General features: G+C 43.9%; 1 protein-coding gene across 5 annotated transcripts in view; it reads right to left on the bottom strand.

Annotated features, from left to right (window-relative positions):
• Nucleotides 1-20,518, bottom strand: part of LOC139538663 (phospholipid-transporting ATPase IH-like) — a 71,863-nt gene that overhangs the window by 11,301 nt on the left and 40,044 nt on the right. For 3 of the 5 annotated variants that reach the window (XR_011667777.1, XM_071340988.1, XM_071340990.1), the window contains exons 15-29: nucleotides 18,441-18,512; nucleotides 17,715-17,788; nucleotides 15,970-16,073; nucleotides 13,305-13,486; nucleotides 11,286-11,519; nucleotides 11,008-11,185; nucleotides 10,683-10,785; nucleotides 10,330-10,475; nucleotides 10,031-10,090; nucleotides 9,785-9,912; nucleotides 9,483-9,618; nucleotides 8,915-8,938; nucleotides 712-777; nucleotides 424-527; nucleotides 159-324 (exon numbers count right to left, since the gene is read on the bottom strand). Coding sequence is in view for 4 of the 5 variants with exons in the window: in XM_071340988.1 (XP_071197089.1) it covers nucleotides 159-324; nucleotides 424-527; nucleotides 712-777; nucleotides 8,915-8,938; nucleotides 9,483-9,618; nucleotides 9,785-9,912; nucleotides 10,031-10,090; nucleotides 10,330-10,475; nucleotides 10,683-10,785; nucleotides 11,008-11,185; nucleotides 11,286-11,519; nucleotides 13,305-13,486; nucleotides 15,970-16,073; nucleotides 17,715-17,788; nucleotides 18,441-18,512 (1,777 nt within the window). In the remaining variant the exon portion in view is untranslated. The remainder of the gene's footprint in view (nucleotides 1-158; nucleotides 325-423; nucleotides 528-711; nucleotides 778-8,914; nucleotides 8,939-9,482; nucleotides 9,619-9,784; nucleotides 9,913-10,030; nucleotides 10,091-10,329; nucleotides 10,476-10,682; nucleotides 10,786-11,007; nucleotides 11,186-11,285; nucleotides 11,520-13,304; nucleotides 13,487-15,969; nucleotides 16,074-17,714; nucleotides 17,789-18,440; nucleotides 18,513-20,518) is intronic. The other 2 variants (XM_071340989.1, XM_071340991.1) reach the window with 1 other exon arrangement.

The raw sequence follows: 20,518 nt of genomic DNA, 5'->3' as shown, positions 1-20,518 counted from the left end.
GTCTGGCATATCAGAGGGAGCTCTACCTGGATACTTTTGGTGATTATACAGGTAGGCCTACAGTACTTATCTACTGAACATATTGTTTCTGAAGACAAATAACCTTTTCATTCACTGGTACACTCTTATTTATGTGGTCAAGTTGTGGTCCTTCCTACCTGTGCGCGTTCAGTGGCGGTGGGCCACAGGGTTCTGCAGAGGACCTTCTTGACCACATCAGGCAGCAGGCTGATCGTGATGAGAAGGATGATGCCGAGCCAGGCCGGACCGCTGGACAACATCTGCATGAACACATAGTACATTCTCTGGTAGTTCAGGAAGGGCCTAGAGGGAGAGATGACATCTAGTTATTTTATTTCTGTTTAAGTGATACTAATAATGTACAGCGTAAGAATCAGTTAGTTGTAAGAATGGGAGGCGTACCAGATGATGCCTCCCCAGAGCAGTGAGAAGATGATATAGAAAAGCAGGGAGCCCCAGATGACAAAGTGGTTGATCCAGGTCCAGTGGTGTGTGTCCAAGGCAAGCTGCAACACACAGGATACACACACATTATCAATCGCTACGCCTGCAGGGCACACAGCTCTAACGACTGATGAGCAAGTCTACTGGATCAATTTTCTCTCACACACACAGGCTATTCACACGTGCAAAGGGATTATGGAATCCACTATTATCGGATTCACAAAACACTCACATACACTAACCCACCTTGAGCGTGACAGTAAACACCAGCACAGTGAAGACGAGAGTCCCGAAGGTCCAGTTTCCAAACATCTAGAGAACAGAGAGAGGAGGAACAGTTTGCTACAGTACATCATCACGCTGCATTTCATCCTTTATATACAGAATCCCATTGAGATAAAAGATCCGTTTTCCAGGGAGACATCGGTTGAAACCATTGACTTCTTTAAAACCATTATTCAACACAGAGCACCATCTATAATTACTGTATTACAACCCTAAACCCTGTAACGTTTGATGCTTAAAAACAAGCAATGTCAATTTCACCTGCATTTTAGTGCTGGGACTAGCAAGGCACTTTCTGTGTAAGTTTCTAAGAGCTTTCCACACCTGGATTGTACAATATTTGCCCATTATTATTCTCAAAATTCTTCCAGCTCTGTCAAATTGGTCGTTAATCATTGCTAGACTGCCATTTTCTAGCCATATATTTTGAAGCAGATTGAAGATCAAACTGTAACTCGGTCACTCAGGAACATTCACAATCTTCTTGGTAAGCAACTCCAGTATATATTTTCCTTGCTGCATCTGCCTGGCCGGCTCCTCTCTCTCCACTGGGATTCTCTGCCTCTGACCCTATTATGGAGGCTGAGTCACTAGCTTACTAGTGCTCTTCCATGCCGTTCCTAGGAGGGGTGCGTCACTTGAGTGGATTGAGTCACAGACGATCTTCCTGTCCAGTTTTGTGCCCCCTCGGTCTCGTACGGTGGAGATCTTCGTGGGCTATACTCAGCCTTGTCTCAGGGTAGTAAGTTGGTGGTCTGTTGATATCCCTCTTGTGGTGTGGGGGCTGTGCTTTGGCAAAGTGGCTGGGGTTATATCATGCCTGGTTGGCCCTGTCCAGGGGTATCGTCGGACGGGCCACAGTGTCCCCCGACCCACCGGTCTCAATCTCCAGCATCTATGCTGCAATAGTCTGTGCCGGGGGGCTAGGATCAGTCTGTTATATCTGGTGTAATTCTCCTGTTTTATCTGGTGTCCTTTGTGAATTTAAGTATGCTCCCTCTAATTCTGTCCCCCTCCCGGACGACCTGAGCCCTAGGATAATGTGACGACTCCTGGCTGTCCCCAGTCCACCTGGTCGTGCTGCTGCTCCAGTTTCAACAGTTCTGCCTGCGGCTCGGGAACCCTGACCTGTTCACCGGACATCCTACCTTGTCCAGGGCCTGCTGTTTGACTCTCTCTCTCTACCGCACCGGCTGTCTCAACCTCAATGCTCGGCTATTAAAAGCCAACTGACATTCACTCCCGAGGTGCTGACCTGTTACATCCTCTACATCCACTGATTATTATTTGACCTTGCTGGTCATCTATGAACGTTTGAACATCTTGAAGAACAACCTGGACTTCCTTAAATGGCCATGTAGTCTTATAAATCTCCACCCGGCACAGCCAGAAGAGGACTGGCCACCGCTCAGAGCCTGGTTCCTCTAGGTTTCTTCTTAGGTTCCCACCTTTCTAGGGAGTTTTTCCCTAGCCACCGTGCTTCTACATCTGCATTGCTTGCTGTTTGGGGTTTTAGGCTGGGTTTCTGTATAGCACTTTGTGACATCTGCTGATGTAAAAAGGGATTTGTAAATCAATTTGATTGGTTGATTGATTGATATTTGGCCTTGTGTTGTACGTTATTGTCCTGCTGAAAGGTGAATTATTCTCCCATTGTTTGGTGGAAAGCAGACAACCAGGTTTTCCTGTGCTTAGCTCCATTCTGTTTCATTTTATCCTGAAAAACTCCAGTCCTTGCCGATGACAAGCATACCCATAACATGATGCAGCCACCACCAGGGGGGCAGGTAGCCTAGTGGTTAAGAGCGTTGGGCCATTAATAGAGGCGGCAAGTTAGAAAAATATGCTGTTCTGCCCTTGAGCTAGGCAATTAACCCCCAACAACTGCTCCCCAGTCACCGATGATGTGGAAGTTAATTAAGGCAGCCCCCTGCATCTCCGATTGAGAGGAGTTGAGTTAAATGCAGAAAACACGTTGCGGTTGAATGCATTCAGTTGTGCAACTGACTAGGTATCTCCTTTCCCTTCCCCCATGCTTGAAAATGTGGAGAGTGACACTAAGCGATATGTAGGAATTGCCCCAAACATAACGCTTGGTATTTAGGATAAAAAGTTAATTTCTTTGCCACATTGGCCTCCTAATGAAAACCCTGACCGGTTTCCGTTCTCTCCGGCAACTCAGTTAGGAAGGACTCCTATATCTTTGTAGTGACTGGGTGTATTGATACACCATCCAAAGTGTAATTAATAGATTGTGTGGGGTACAGAGATGGTGTAGTCATTAAAAAAATATTTTAACCCCTATTATTGCACATAGTGTGATTAATGTAATTTATTAAGCACGTTTTTATTCCTGCACCTATTTAGGCTTGCCATCTAAGGTGGTGAATACTTATGCAACTAAAACATTTGTAATATTTTATTAATTTGACATTATGGAGTATTTTGTGTAGATCAGTGACAAAACATCACAATTAAATCCATTTCAATCGCACTTTGTAACGCAACAAATGTGAAAAAATCCAAGGGAAGTGAATACTTATGATAGGCACTGTATATATTGTGATTCGATAATGCAATTTTCTTGCGATTTGATGTTCCAAACATATTGCTCTGTATGTGTCTGCTGCAGAGAGACAAGAGAAAGCATGAGAACAGTTGTTGGGATTAGTTATGGGAATAAAAGTGCTGAAAACATGTTGGCTCATTATTTAAAAGAAGATGGAGAACAAGCTATAGGATGAAAAATACTGAAGTTTTGACTCTGGTACAGCAGACCATTGCTATCTTATGCTACAAGGCAACAAAAAAAAAACATGCATATAAACACACACACACACATATACAGTGGGGAGAAGAAGTATTTGATACACTGCCGATTTTGCAGGTTTTCCTACTTACAAAGCATGTAGAGGTCTGTCATTTTTATCATAGGTACACTTCAACTGTGAGAGACGGAATCTAAAACAAAAATCCAGAAAATCACATTGTATGATTTTTAAGTAATTCATTTGCATTTTATTGCATGACATAAGTATTTGATAACCTACCAACCAGTAAGAATTCCGGCTCTCACAGACCTGTTAGTTTTTCTTTAAGAAGCCCTCCTGTTCTCCACTCATTACCTGTATTAACTGCACCTGTTTGAACTCGTTACCTGTATAAAAGACACCTGTCCACACACTCAATCAAACAGATTCCAACCTCTCCACAATGGCCAAGACCAGAGAGCTGTGTAAGGACATCAGGGATAAAATTGTAGACCTGCACAAGGCTGGGATGGGCTACAGGACAATAGGCAAGCAGCTTGGTGAGAAGGCAACAACTGTTGGCGCAATTATTAGAAAATGGAAGAAGTTCAAGATGACGGTCAATCACCCTCGGTCTGGGGCACCATGCAAGATCTCACCTCGTGGGGCATCAATGATCATGAGGAAGGTGAGGGATCAGCCCAGAACTACACGGCAGGACCTGGTCAATGACCTGAAGAGAGCTGGGACCACAGTCTCAAAGAAAACCATTAGTAACACACTACGCCGTCATGGATTAAAATCCTGCAGCACACGCAAGGTCCCCCTGCTCAAGCCAGCGCATGTCCAGGCCCGTCTAAAGTTTGCCAATGACCATCTGGATGGAATGGGAGAAGGTCATATGGTCTGATGAGACAAAAATAGAGCTTTTTGGTCTAAACTCCACTCGCCGTGTTTGGAGGAAGAAGAAGGATGAGTACAACCCCAAGAACACCATCCCAACCGTGAAGCTTGGAGGTGGAAACATCATTCTTTGGGGATGCTTTTCTGCAAAGGGGACAAGACGACTGCACCGTATTGAGGGGAGGATGGATGGGGCCATGTATCGCGAGATCTTGGCCAACAACCTCCTTCCCTCAGTAAAAGCATTGAAGATGGGTCGTGGCTGGGTCTTCCAGCATGACAACGACCCAAAACACACAGCCAGGGCAACTAAGGAGTGGCTCCGTAAGAAGCATCTCAAGGTCCTGGAGTGGCCTAGCCAGTCTCCAGACCTGAACCCAATAGAAAATCTTTGGAGGGAGCTGAAAGTCCATATTGCCCAGCGACAGCCCCGAAACCTGAAGGATCTGGAGAAGGTCTGTATGGAGGAGTGGGCCAAAATCCCTGCTGCAGTGTGTGCAAACCTGGTCAAGAACTACAGGAAACGTATGATCTCTGTAATTGCAAACAAAGGTTTCTGTACAAAATATTAAATTCTGCTTTTCTGATGTATCAAATACTTATGTCATGCAATAAAATGCAAATTAATTACTTAAAAATAATACAATGTGATTTTCTGGATTTTTGTTTTAGATTCCGTCTCTCACAGTTGAAGTGTACCTATGATAAAAATGACAGACCTCTACATGCTTTGTAAGTAGGAAAACCTGCAAAATCGGCAGTGTATCAAATACTTCTTCTCCCCATTGTATGTACACCCACGTACACACATACACTCAAAAGTTTGGACACACCTACTCATTCATTTCAATTAACAGGTGTGCATTGTTAAAAGTTAATAAATAAATATTCCACAAATGAATGCGTTTGAGCCAATCAGTTGTGTTGTGACAAGGTAGGGTTGGTATACAGAAGATAGCCTGAAGGTCAGTCAATCCGGAAAATTAAGAACTTTTAAAGTTTCTTCAAGTGCAGTCGCAAAAACCATCAAGCGCTATGATGAAACTGGCTCTCATGAGGATCGCCACAGGAAAGGAAGACCAAGAGTTACCTCTGCTGTAGAGGATAAGTTCATTAGAGTTACCAGCCTCAGAAATTTCAGCCCAAATATATGCTTCACTGAGTTCAAGTAACAGACACATCTCAACATGATCAAATTGCTGCAAAGAAACCACTACTAAAAGGACACCAATAAGAAGAGACTTGCCTGGGCCAAGAAACACGAGCAACAGACATTAGACCGGTGGAAATCTGTCCTTTGGTTTCAACCGCCGTGTCTTTGTGAGACGCAGGGAAGTTGAACGGATGATCTCCGCATGTGTAGTTCCCACCGTGACACATGGAGATGTTGTGATGGTGCTTTGCTGGTGACACTGTCGGTGATTTATTTAGAATTTAAGGCACACTTAACCAGCATGGCTACCACAGCATTCTGCAGCGATACGCCATCCCATCTGGTTTGCGTTTAGTGGACTAGCATTTGTTTTTCAACAGGACAATGACCCAAAACACACCTCCAGGCTGTGTAAGGGCTATTTGACCAAGAAGGAGAGTGATGGAGTGCTGCATCAGATGACCTGGCCTCCACAATCATCTGACCTCAACCCAATTGAAATGGTTTGGGATGAGTTGGACCGCAGAGTGAAGGAAAAGCAGCATATGCTCAGCATATGTGGGAACTCCTTCAAGACTGTTGGAAAATAATTCCTTGTGAAGTTGGTGGAGAGAATGCCAAGAGTGTGCAAAGCTGTCATCAAGGCAAAGGGTGGCTACTTTGAAGAATCTAAAATATATTTTATTTGTTTAACACTTTTTTGGTTACTACATGATTCCATATGTGTTATTTCATAGTTTTGATGTCTTCACTATTATTCTACAATGTAGAAAATAGTAAAAATAGACAAAAACCCTTGAATGAGTAGGTGTGTCCAAACTTTTGACTGGTGCTGTATGCACGCATGCATAGAATTATTATTTTGAACGAGAGAGATATATATATATACCATCCCAACCATGAAGCACGGGGGTGGCAGCTTCATGTTGTGGGGGTGCTTTTCTGCAGGAGGGACTGGTGCACTTCACAAAATAGAAGACATCATGAGGACGGAAAATTATGTGGATATATTGAAGCAACATCAAGACATCAGTCAGGAAGTTGAAGCTTGGTCCCAAATGGGTCTTCCAAATGGACAATGACCCCAAGCATACTTCCAAAGATGTGGCAAAATGGCTTAAGGACAACAAAGTCAAGGTATTGGAGTGGCAATCACAAAGCCCTGACCTAAATACTAAGGAAAATGTGTGGTCTTCTGTGACTTCGTCCACATCTTGTTACATTACAGCCTTTTCTAAAATTGATTAAATTGTTGTTTTCCCTCAAACTACACACAATACCCAATTATGAGAAGAAAAAAAACTGAAATATCACATTTACATAACTATTTCAGACCCTTTACTCAGTACTTTGTTGAAGCACCTTTGACTACACCGATTACAGAGTCAAGTCTTCTTGGGTATGACTCTACAAGCTTGGCACACCTGTATTTGGGGAGTTTCTCCCATTCTTCTCTGCAGATCCTCTAAAGCTCTGTCAGGTTGAATGGAGAGTGTTGCTGCACAGCTATTTTCAGGTCTCTCCAGAGATGTTTGATCGGGTTCAAGTCCGGGCTCTGGCTGGGCCACTCAAGGACATTGAGACTTATCCCGAAGCCACTCCTGCGCTGTGTGCTTAAGGTTGTTGTCCTGTTAGAAGGTTAACCTTCACCCCCGTCTGAGGTCCTGAGTGCTCTGGAGCAGGTTATCATCAAGGATCTCTGTACTTTGCTCCGTTCATTTTTCCCTTGATCCTGACTAGTCTCCCAGTCCCCCAGTCCCTGCCACTGAAAAAAACACCCACAGCATGATGCTGCCACCACCATGCTTCACCGTAAGGATGGTGCCAGGTTTCCTCCAGACGTGACGCTTGGCATTCAGGCCAAAGTGTTCAATCTTGGTTTCATCAGACCAGAGAATCTTGTTTCTCATGGTCTGAGAGTCTTTAGGTGCCTTTTAGCAAACTCCAAGTGGGCTGTCATGTGCCTTTTACTGAGGAGTGGCTTACGTCTGGCCACTCTACCATGAAGGCCTGATTGGTGGAGTGCTGCAGAGATGATTGTCTAGAGCTCTGTCAGAGTGATTGCTCAGTTTGGCCGGGCAGTCAGCTCTCGGAAGAGTCTTGGTGGTTCCAAACTTCTTCCATTTAAGAATGATGGAGGCCACTGTGTTCTTGGGGATCTTCAATGCTGGAGAAATGTTTTGGTACCCTTCCCGAGATCAATTTCGAGTCTCATAGCAAAAGGTCTGAATACTATCCGTTTTTTCTTTTTATACATTTGCAAAAATGTATAAAAAGCTGTTTTCGCTTTGTTGTTACGGGGTAATTGTGTGTAGATTGCTGAGGATTTTTTTTATTTAATCCATTTTAGAATAAGGCTGTAACATAACAAAATGTGGAAAAAGTCAAGGGGTCTGAATACTTTCCCAAGGCACTGTATGCATAATGAGACCAATTATGGTAAATAACCTTGAAACTTGAAAGCAAAAGCAGGATGCAAAATATAGTGCTAAAAATAGAGCAAATCAACGCATTTGTTCCTTAGTCATCCCCCTCTCTGTGTGTGTGGTCTCTCCTCACAGATGACTGTCAAAGCAGCCATCGGGAAGGATCAGGAGGAAGAGTGCGGGAGACAGGAGAGCAAGATAGATTCGAGGGAGAGTCAGATGAAGAGAGGGAGAGTTTGGAGAGATGGAGAAAGCCGTATAGAACGAGACGTAATCAGAGAGATCAAGAGCGATGCAGGAAGAGGTAGAGTGAGAAAGGATGTGTTTCATTAGCATAGTGGAGGAGTTGGAACCCCCATGTTGTCATCCCTGACTACCCCTCCTCCTCCTCCTCCTCCTCTCACTAGCCTAATCAACATCATCATGTCCCTACCCAAGGAGCATGACAACTAGAAATGTATCTCTCTACAATAAATATATCTCCTACAAACACTAGACAATGTGAACATACATCGTTTGGGTGAAAGAGGGCACCTTCCAAGACAGTGCAGCTAGAATGAACAGCAGAGTGTCCGCTTTTTTGACAAAATGCATCGTCTATGGCGTACTACTACTGAGCACATATGCACTCACACACACACACAATTAAATATACTACCAACAGATAAAGGATAATGTGGGGGAGAGACTAGTGTATCTATATTAGTAGAGTGGAGCTAGTGAGGTCAGGTGTTGGACTGGGTAGAGGCACTCTAGAGATGTGGAACTAAACAACTACAGGCAGAATGAGGTGGATGCCGGAGGTGGGGATGGATGGATGTTTCGGAATGAAACGGTAAAGCTCAAAGCTAAACTCATAACTAAAAAACAACAGAAGCTAAAAGAACATGATAGATAGAGAGACAGAGAGAGAGGGAGAGAGACAGGCTTACCATCTGTGTGTTGGTGGTCATAAGCTGAGGAACAGGAAGAAAAGTCAAATAAAGTAGAAGCAGAGAGGAGGAAGAAGAAGAGAAAATAATCAGGACAAAGAGTAAATGGATTCCAGGATGTTTCAACTTAAAAAAACAGGACCAAAGGCAATACAAAACAGTAATGACATAAATCAACAGTACAGAGAAAGATGCTATTGCAGTGTCCATATGAATGGAGTCCTGATGATTGTCAAGCTAAAGAAGACCACTGAGATTGCGTCTGGACTCCGAACACAAATGAACCACAACCTGACCATAACTTACCCATAGATAACCTGAACCTGACCACATTGTATTACTCCCGTCTCAACGTCTGGTGTTATGGGACAATCACATGTAGATGGATGGGTGTTCTATCAATCATCACTGTGAGTGAATCTCAAAATGGCACCCAGCTAATGGTCAATGCTTATGATTTGGGGTTTAGTCATCTGATCCTCGATCTGTGGTTAGGGGCAACATGTCAACTGGTCCTTGACAACGGCGCTCTGCCCCGGTTGCAGTGGAGACGGTTGCCAGGGCTCACCTGTCCGTTACTGGTGAAGGTGGTGTTGTCGAACAAGAAGTAGGCACCAAAGAAGAAGATACAGGCGTTGAACAAGCCCAGGCACGTCCAGTAGAGGAACACGGGCCAGCGCAGGAGAGCGTTCTTAGCTACGTCCCTGTGACGGAAAGAGAGAGAGAGATGGGAGGAGGGGGAGAGAGCGAGGAGGGGAGATAAAGAGAGAATGTTTCAACAAACAGAAACAATATAATTGGTTCAAACCTTTTTTTCTGTGTGGGAATTATACTGTCTTTCAAAACAGTTTAGTGGGATGTTCCTCTGACCTGTACAGAGTGGGATCTCTCTTGAGCATCTCTATGCTGATATGTTTCTCTATGAGGCTGTAGAGGAGGATGGGCAGCGAGGTGAAGCTGATGTTGTACAGCGTCAGGTAGGCTGTGTCGTACAGTGGCTGCACAGAGACACAAACAGCACAGTCAGAAAGATACAGACCACACATGACAAAACAGGCAGCCATGACGGGCAACCGTTATAGGCAACCGTCATTTAGGATGATTCTGAGCACCTACCTGCTGAGAGAATCCACAGAAGAACTGATAGAGGAACTGAGGGAAGATGAAGCACACATTCTGGAGAGCGAGAGAGTGAAAGTGGGAGAAACAAAGTGAGACAGGGAGGACTAAACATTGTTCCTCATTCAGCTGCTTGCAGCGTCGTACCTCGACATTTGGCTCACCAATGGCTCTCTCTTCTGGGACAGGTACCAGGCTGAGGTGGTGTCAAAGTCCCAGGTTGTGTCATTCAATACTAAACAATTGAAATGTGTGCCCAGTAAATGCCCAGTATTAGTGTCAGTAGTAAAGCTCACCTTGTAGAAGAAGTACTGCACCAGCTCAGCGATGCGGATGTAGTAGAAGTGTCCGTGCACCAACAGCATCTTCTTCAGGTGTTTGAACTTTGGGATGGCGTAGTCACTGTTCCTCGCCGCCTGGCGCCCCTCCTTACCCATGATGCCTTAGAAGACAGAAAGGGATTGGTTGATTGATGGAAAACATTCATACCAATAGGTCTTCGTGAAATATCTAGTGTCTGTTTTGACACCAATGAGATGTCTGGGACCTAATGACTCCCACCAATCATAGAATAGAAATGAGTGCTAGCTGAGGGTTCCCACCAATCAGAGTAGACCCAAGAGCTTGCCAATCAGAGAGATGAGCTCACCGATGCCCACGTGTGCCTCGAGGATCATGCTGACGTCGTTGGCTCCGTCACCGATGGCCAGAGTGATGGGGTGCTCCTTAGATGCCTTGATCAGCTTCACAATCTGGATAGACAACAGTCATACCACAGCTCATTAAATACCAAAATAATACTGCTAATAAGGTACAGACTAAGATGCATTTTAAAAATCACTTGACAGTTCACCTCTTGCCTAACTAGGTCATTATAGTAGAAGACCAGTTTTTCACAATGACTTAACAGGCTAACTAACCACTCTCTATCTCACTGGTTTCCCATGTGAGACAGGAAGTGACATCAGACCAACCTGTGCTTTCTGTAGGGGCGCCATGCGGCAGCAGAGCACGGCACTGCAGTTCCTAGAGATTTCCAGGAAGATCTCTCTGTAGTTCCCTGAGCCAGAGCTCTCTGGACTGGGCTTCAGCACAGCAGACAGGGTGGCCCCGTCGATGATCAGACCATAGTCCTGACATTCCACAGACAGCCTGGGGAAATACACACAGATACAGATGTTAACACACAGAGATACACACATACCGTGAATACACACAAACAAAACATAGGAACACAAAATGTGCAGCCTACCCTGACAGGGAGCGTTGTCTGAGTACAGTCCTGCTCAGGTCAAACAGAACGTCATGCAAACTCTGTTCCTCTGTGCGTTTCTTGGTCAGCTCCAGTATCTGTGTGGAGCGGCGGAACAGTTTGCTAGCGTAGCACGTAGCCGCCGCTGTCTCCATCTTGTCCCCCGTCAGCACCCATACCTTCATCCCAGCCTTTTGGAGAGACTCGATGGTGTCTGCTGCCTTCTCCTGGAGCCTGCACAGCAGTCAATAGGTTGTTAGAATTACACAATAGGCTGTATGGACGTTTCAAAGTACGCAAGATAGAAATTGTGACATTATTGATCAATAATATTAGTTTTCACCCTATTCGTTTTATATTTATTATTAAAAAATATAATTCAATTCAAGAGATAACCTCTGATTAAATCCTGATTAAAAAGACTACATTGATTCCACACCATTGTAAAAACAATCAAGGCCGAGAAAGAGTTAGAGTATTTCCTTTGTGGTCATTGATAACTCCTGTAGTCAATAAGTCTCCTCGGCCAGCCGATGGGTTAACACACTGATCAACTCAGTCCGGTTATTGATGACTAATCTATACAAGGCCAGGTCAATGTGTATCATACATCAGAGGGCTAGTCGATTAGGAAAACAAGTGGTCATCAAATCAGAAATTCCATGATGGTAAATCTCCCTTTTACATCTCTCGCTTCTTTTACCCCCTCTTTCCCTCTCTCCTCTCTCTCGCTTCTTTTACCCTCTCTTTCCCCCTCTCCTCTCTCTCGCTTCTTTTACCCTCTCTTTCCCCCTCTCCTCTCCTCTCTCTCGCTTCTTTTACCCAATCTTTCCCCCTCTCCTCTCTCTCACTTATTTTACCCACTCTTTCCCCCTCTCCTCTCTCTCACTTCTTTTCCCTCCTCTTTCCCCCTCTCCTCTCTCTCACTTCTTTTACCCACTCTTTCCCCCTCTCCTCTCTCTCACTTCTTTTACCCACTCTTTCCCCCTCTCCTCTCTCTCACTTCTTTCCCCCCCTCTTTCCCCCTCTCCTCTCTCTCACTTCTTTTACCCACTCTTTCCCCCTCTCCTCTCTCTCACTTCTTTTACCCACTCTTTCCCCCTCTCCTCTCTCTCACTTCTTTTACCCACTCTTTCCCCCTCTCCTCTCTCTCACTTCTTTTACCCACTCTTTCCCCCTCTCCTCTCTCTCACTTCTTTCCCCCCCTCTTTCCCTCTCTCTCACTTCTTTTACCCACTCTTTCCCCCTCTCCTCTCGCTCACTTCTTTTACCCACTCTTTTCCCCTCTCCTCTCGCTCACTTCTTTTACCCACTCTTCCCCCCTCTCCTCTCGCTCACTTCTTTTACCCACTCTTTTCCCCTCTCCTCTCTCTCACTTCTTTTACCCACTCTTTCCCCCTCTCCTCTCGCTCACTTCTTTTACCCACTCTTTCCCCCTCTCCTCTCGCTCACTTCTTTTACCCACTCTCTTTCCCCCTCTCCTCTCGCTCACTTCTTTTACCCACTCTTTCCCCCTCTCCTCTCGCTCACTTCTTTTACCCACTCTTTTCCCCTCTCCTCTCGCTCACTTCTTTTACCCACTCTTCCCCCCTCTCCTCTCTCTCCCTTCTTTTACCCACTCTTTCCCCCTCTCCTCTCGCTCACTTCTTTTACCCACTCTTTCCCCCTCTCCTCTCGCTCACTTCTTTTACCCACTCTTTCCCCCTCTCCTCTCGCTCACTTCTTTTACCCACTCTTTCCCCCTCTCCCCTCGCTCACTTCTTTTACCCACTCTTTCCCCCTCTCCCCTCGCTCACTTCTTTTACCCACTCTTTCCCCCTCTCCTCTCGCTCACTTATTTTACCCACTCTTTCCCCCTCTCCCCTCCTGCTGTTTTCCCCTGAATCTCCTTTCCCTCTCTCCTGCTCCCTTTTTCTTCACAACTCCTGCTTTCCATCTTCCTCTCGCTCCTTCCCCCTCCTCCGTCGCTCACCACCTCGTATCTCCAATCCCCCCCCCTGCCTCCCCTTTCTCTCCTACCTGTCCTCCACGGCCGTAGCCCCCAGCAAGGTGAAGTCCCTCTCAATGAGGTCATAGGCTTGGGCCAGCCGTTGATCCCTGTCCTTCAGGGCCAGCTTGGCGTCGCTCAGCTGATGACATGCTTCCTCATACTCCGCTGGGGACAGACTTCTGTAGGCCACACACAGGGTCCGTAAGCCCTCCTGACAGAGGTAAACGAGAGACTCAGTTGAGTGAAAGAGATTACGGTTATGTCTGTTAAAAAGGGCAATCTGCAGTTGCTACATCCATAACTTAGGTACTTTACCCCACTGTTTATATCAAAGTTGTTTTTTGGGTATCTGTACTTACCTTTACTATTTATGTTTTTGACAACTTTTACTTCACTGTATTCCGAAAGAAAAGAATGGACTTTTTACACCATACATGTTCCCTGACACCCAAAAGTACTTGTTACATTGTGAATGCTTATGGTCCAATTCACACACTTCACATCCCTGGTCATCCCTACTGCCTCTGATCTGGCCGACTCACTAAACACACATGCTTCGTTTGTAAAAGATGTCTGAGTGTTGGAGTGTGACTCTGGCTGTGCATAATTTCTTTTTTTTAATTGGTGCCGACTGGTTTGCTGAACATAAGGAATTTTACTTATGATACTCAAGTATGTTTAAAACCAAATACTTTAAAACTTAGCCTCAAGTAGTATTTTACTGGGTGACTTTCACGTTCACTTGAGTCATCTATTAAGGTATCTTCACTTTTACCCAAGTATGACAAATTTGGTACTTTTTCCACCACTGCTTATAAATGCCTCATGAACTAAGTTCAACTGTCGTACCCCATCAGAACCCAACATAAGCTTGTTTTACTTCAATGTTTGTAAACAAAGTAAATGTAAACACACTGTATAGCCACAAAACAATAATTAAAGCTATACTTTCATATCATGGATGGTCAGTCCTTGCATCCACAGCGGTTTATGAATTTGAGAGTGGTTACATTTCTCCAGCCCCATCCCTCAGCTTTTTATGAAAACTATTGGCGGGGAGGGCAATTCTATTGCTTCAACAGTGAATTGCCCCTTGAAGGTAATAGCAGCCACAGTACTATGACCATAGCAGATATATGATTTAGGGTTGTGAGACTCAAGATATATATCTGGAGTTTTGGTTATGCTATAGGCATATTAGAAGTAGAAGTATTAGGGCTGCGGTGTGCGATTAAGGGTTTTGGTGTCTGTATCAACACTGAACAAAAATATACACGCAACATGCAACAATTTCAAAGATTTTACTGAGTTACAGTTCATATAAGGAAATCAGTTAATTTAAATACATTCATTAGGTTCAAATCTATGGATTTTACATGATTTGGAATACAGATGTTGGTCACAGATAGGTGTGACCACCATTTGCCTCATGCAGCGCCACACATCTCCTTCGCATAGAGTTGATCAGGCTGTTGATTGTGGCCAGTGGAATGTTGTCCCACTCCTCTACAATGGCTCTGCGAAGTTGCTGGATATTGGCAGGAACTGGAAGACGCTGTCGTACACGTCGATCCGGAGCATCCCAAACGTGTTCAAGGGGTGACATGTCTGGTGAGTATGCAGGCTATGGAAGAAGTGGGACATTTTCAGCTTCCAGGAATTGTGTACAGATCCTAGTGACATGCGGCTGGGCATTATCACGCTGAAACATGTGATGGCGGTGGATGAATGGCGCGACAATGGGCCTCAAAATTTCATCACGGTATTTCTGTGCATTGAAATGACTATTGATAAAATGCAATTGTGTTCGTTGTCGGTAGCTTATGCTTGCCCATACCATGACCCCCCCGCCACCATGGGGCACCCTGTTCACAACATTGACAAAAGCAAACCGCTCGCCCACACGACCCCACACTGCCCAGTACGTTTGAAACCAGGATTTATCCATGAAGGGCACACTTCTCCAGCTTGCCAGTGGCCATCGAAGGTGAGAATTTACCCACTGAAGTTGGTTACGACGCCAAACTGCAGTCTGGTCAAGACCCTGGTGAGGACGACGAGCATGCAGATGAGCTTCCCAGAGACGGTTTCTGACAGTTTGTGCAGAAATTCTTCAGTTGTGCAAACACACAGTTTCATCAGCTGTCTCAGACAATTCCACAGGTGAAGAAGCCGGATGTGGAGGTCCTGGGCTGGCGTGGTTACACATGGTTTGCGGGTTGCAAGGTCGGTTGGACGTACTGCCAAGTTCTCTAAAACGACATTGGAGGCAGTTTATGGTAGAGAAATGAACATTAAATTATCTGGTGGCGTTCCTGCAGTCAGCATGCCAATTGCATGCTCCCTCAAAACTTGAGACATCTGTGGCATTGTGTTGTGTGACAAAACAGCACATTTTAGAGGGGCACCTGTTTAATGATCATGCTGTTTACTCAGCTTCTTAATATGCCACATCTGTCAGGTGGATGGATTATCTTGGAGAAATGCTCACTAACAGGAATATCAACACATTTTTGCACAAAATTTGAGAGAAATACGTTTCTGTGCATATGGAACATTTCTGGGATCTTTTATTTCAGCTCATGTAAAGTGTTGGTCCCATGTTTCAAGTTCTGTTTATATTTCTGCTCAGTATAAAGAAAATATGCTATATAGAGACTGTGTGTGTGTGTGTACACTTGTGTATAGACTTACCACAGCATTCTGCTCCACCCGTGCCCTCACCTGCTCCACCTTCCCTGACACCACCCTGGGAAAGATGGAGGTGTCTGCCCCTTTACAGAACAACAGGTACTCCCCTGAGGACACACAAACACACATACAGTTGAAGTCGGAAGTTTACATACACTTAGGTTGGAGTCATTAAAACTCGTTTTTCAACCACTCCACAAATTTCTTGTTCACAAACTATAGTGTTGGCAAGTCGGTTAGGACATCTACTTTGTGCATGACACAAGCAATTTTCCCAACAATTGTTTACAGACAGATTATTTCACTGTATCTGTCCCTTTAAACAGCTTGGAAAATTCCAGAAAATGATGTCATGGCTTTAGAAGCTTCTGATAAATGATGTCAATTAGCCTGAGTCAATTGGGGGTGTACCTGTGGATGTATTTCATAGCCTACTCTTTGCTTGACATCATGGGAAAATCAAAAGTAATCAGCCAAGACCTCAGAAAATAATTTGTAGACCTCCACATGTCTGGTTCATCCTTGGGAGGAATTTCCAAACGCCTGAAGGTACCATGTTCATTTGTACCAACAATAGTACACAAGTATAAACACCATGGGACCACACAGCCGTCATACAGCTCAGGAAGGAGACGCGTTCTGTCTCCTAGAGATGAACGTACTTTGGTGCGAAAAGTGCAAATCAGTCCCAGAACAACAGCAAAGGACCTTGTGAAAATGGAGGAAACAGGTACAAAAGTATCTATATCCACAGTAAAACGAGTCCTATATCGACATAACCTGAAAGGCCGCTCGGCAAGGAAGAAGCCACTGCTCCAAAACCACCATAAAAAAGCCAGACTACGGTTTGCAACTGCACATGGGGACAAAGATTGTACTTTTGGAGAAATGTCCTCTGGTCTGATGACCATCGTTATGTTTGGAGGAAAAAGGGGGAGGCTTGCAAGCCGAAGAACACCATCCCAACGGTGAAGCACGGGGGTGGCAGCCTCATGTTGTGGGTGTGCTTTGCTGCAGGAGGGACTGGTGCACTTCACAAAATAGATGGCTTCATGAGGAAGGACAATTATGCGGATATATTGAAGCAACATCTCAGGACATCAGTCAGGAAGTTTAACCTTGGTCGCAATGGGTCTTCCAAATGGACATTGACCCCAGTATACTTCCAAAGTTGTGGCAAAATGGCTTAAGGACAACAAAGTCAAGGTATTGGAGTGGCCATCACAAAGCCCTGACCTCAACCCCATAGAAAATGTGTGGGCAGAACTGAAAGTGTGTGCGATCAAGGAGGCCTACAAACCTGACTCGGTTACACCAGCTCTGTCAGGAGGAATGAGCAAAAATTCACCCAACTTATTGTGGGAAGCTTGTGGAAGGCTACCTGAAACGTTTGACCCAAGTTAAACAATTTAAAGGCAATGCTACCAAATACTAATTGAGTGTATGTAAACTTCTGACCCACTGGGAATGTGATGAAGGAAATAAAAGCTGAAATAAATAATTCTCTCTACTATTATTCTAACATTTCACATTCTTAAAATAAAGTGGTGATCCTAACTGACCTAAGACAGGGAATTTTTACTAGGATTAAATGTCAAGAATTGTGAAAAACTGAGTGTAAATGTATTTGGCTAAGGTGTATGTAAAAACTTCGACTTCAACTGTAGGTTTAATTGTATACATCTGAATCTCTGAGTTTCTATTCATTATTATGTGAATGAGATAGTGTTTGTATTAGTGTGTGTTACCTGAGCAAGACTTGACAATGACGCTCATTCTCCTCCTGACAGAGTCAAAGTTGAGCACGTGAAGCAGCTCAAACCTGGAGCACACACAGGAGACGACAACTCCCTTAGTACCAGACATAATACACAGGACATTCTCTAATAATGTACACAGCAATAAGAGGGGCTAGTGACAAAAACAGAATAGTCAAATTAAAAGTCATTGTAATAGATGAATCATCCTCCTCTTTCCCTCCCATTACTTTGTATCTCCCTCTCTTTCTTCTTCCTTCGTTCTCTCTTAAAATGGACATTTCATAGACAGCCCACTGCAGAGAGGGATGTAGATACTGATATTATACAAGTGGTCCCTGTGGGATCCAAACCGGCTATTTAAACCCTTGATAAATCCACCAATTCTGGAGTCTTCTGTTCCCACACACTTCTATGTGACTTTTCACTGTGGTTTCACATGCATTTTTCTTGGCAGTGGTGTCTTAGTATAAGGAAGTTGAATTTTTGCTAAAATGTTTACAGACATCCTGCACACAAACCAAAGCACGTAGGGTTTGCCAATTGGCAGCAATATGGTCAGAATGAACTTCAATTATGTGGAATCAATTAATAACTTGAGTTATGCATGCATAACTTAAACATTAATACTCTTTGGTTTCACAGGAAGCTGTGAAATACTAAACTCCAAAATAAAAGATGGGACAATCACGAATTATGTTCTGAGCAAAGCCCTACCTTTCAATCTCATCGTCCTTATTGAGTATTTCCATATGACTGTCTTTGAGTCTCAGATAGGTGTACCCCAACCTGAGAGAGAGAATGTGTGTGTGCGTGAAAATGTAGAGAGGGAAGAGAATGTTCTGTAGGTTAGAAGGAGATACACTCTTTGTACCAGTCAAAAGTTTGAACACACCTACTCATTCAAGGGTTTTGGTCTATTTTTACTATTTTCTACATTGTAGAATAATAGTGAAGACATCAAACTATGAAATAACACATATGGAAACATGTAGTAACCAAAAAAAAGTCTTAAACAAATCTAAGTATATTTTAGATTTTAGATTCTTCAAAGTAGCCACCCTTTGCCTTGATGACAGCTTTGCACACTCTTGGAATATAAATCATATTTAGATGTGTTTAACACTTTTTTGGTTACTACATGATTCCATGTGTTATTTCATAGTTTTGATGTATTCACTATTATTCTACAACGTAGACAATAGTAAAAATAAAGAAAAACCCTGGAATGAGTAGGTGTGTCCAAACTTTTGACTGGTAGTGTACATCAGTTTGACAGTAAACACCCATCCAGTACAGCACTGAGGTCGTTACAACAGGGCCACTATGACAGAGTCCAGTACAATAACGTGATCAGCTGCACCCTAAACAGACCCACCACCATGACCAGAGACCATGGAGTTGTAAATGTGAGCATGTGTTCTTACAGGTGTGAGATAGAAAGAGCATGACTAAGTGCGTGTGTACAGTGTGTGCGTACATGCGTGAATGGGTGTCAGAAAAAGCATAACTATTTGTGTTCTTGTTTATCACTATGTGTGTATTGGCTAGTGCAGGGTGTCAATCTGGCCTGCGAGTGGTATGAAGTAAATCGATCTCAATCGACATCGAAATGACTAAAACCAAATCGAAACTGTATAGAAATGATAATGGACCTACCTTTATAGTCTATTCACTCTGTCCAGCTTGCTAAAAGTCATCGAAACGAAAGCTAGACAGTCATGGAGAATTGAAAATTCCAAAAGCGATTTTGGAATTTAATCAATTTTAAGTGCAAAGAACATTGTGAGGTCCGAATGCGCCCCGCAGTGCAAAAATAGTTTGACACCCCTGGCCTAGTGTGTGTATCACTAAGTGTGTGTGTATTGTTAAATGTGTGCATGTATTGTGTGCGTGTGTGTGTCCTTCAGTGTGTGTGTATGTGTCCTTCAGTGTGTGTGTGTCAATTGAGGCTCCTCAGAGGAAGAAGGGGAGGACCATCCTCCTCAGTAAATTTCATAAAAATTAAAAGTGAAACATTAAAAAAAATATATATCTTTTTTAGATAAAACTATGCTAAATATATTTACGTCACCAAATAATTGATTCAAAAGCACCGTTTTGCAATGAAAGTTTACACTGTAGGTTAGCACCATGGTGTAGCTGGAGGACAGCTAGCTTCTGTCCTCCTCTGAGTACATTGGCTTCAATACAAAACCTAGGAGGCTCATGGTTCCCTTTCCCCCTTCCATAGACTTACACAGTAATTATGACAATGTCCGGAGGACGTCCTCCAACCTATCAGAGCTCTTCCAACATGCACTGACATGTTGTCCACCCAAACAAAGGATCAGAGAATGTATCTAGTACTGAAAGCATATGCTACAGCTAGCTAGCATTACAGTGCATAAAATGTGGTGAGTAGTTGACTCAAAGAGAGAAAGACAATAGCTGAACAGTTTTGAAAACATTAAGGAGAAGCAAGAGAGACATTTTTTCTCTCTTTTTTTTTCATTTAGCTAGCAAATGCAGCTAGCTAGTTTAGCCTACACAAACACCTGGCTCAAACAGAGAGGGATGCTATGTTAGCTAGCTGGCTATAGCTATCCAACACTGGAACTTTTCCAAGTTAAGCTTTTATAAATGTATTGCCACTGTTGGGGGTTACCCTGGGGGTCGGGTGTGGGGATACACCAATGCCATGATTACTGTATATATATATATGTGATAACCTTTGTATGCTTGCAATGCTCAATGATGGAAAAGTACTGGGTAAATGGAGATGTTCTGCTTTAGTTCTCAGGCTGAGAATTGTC

Source organism: Salvelinus alpinus, chromosome 14 (genome assembly GCF_045679555.1).
Source record: "Salvelinus alpinus chromosome 14, SLU_Salpinus.1, whole genome shotgun sequence".
NCBI classification, from domain to species: domain Eukaryota; kingdom Metazoa; phylum Chordata; class Actinopteri; order Salmoniformes; family Salmonidae; genus Salvelinus; species Salvelinus alpinus.
Note: the sequence above shows the minus strand (reverse complement) of the source record. Positions and strands in the feature narration are given on the sequence as shown.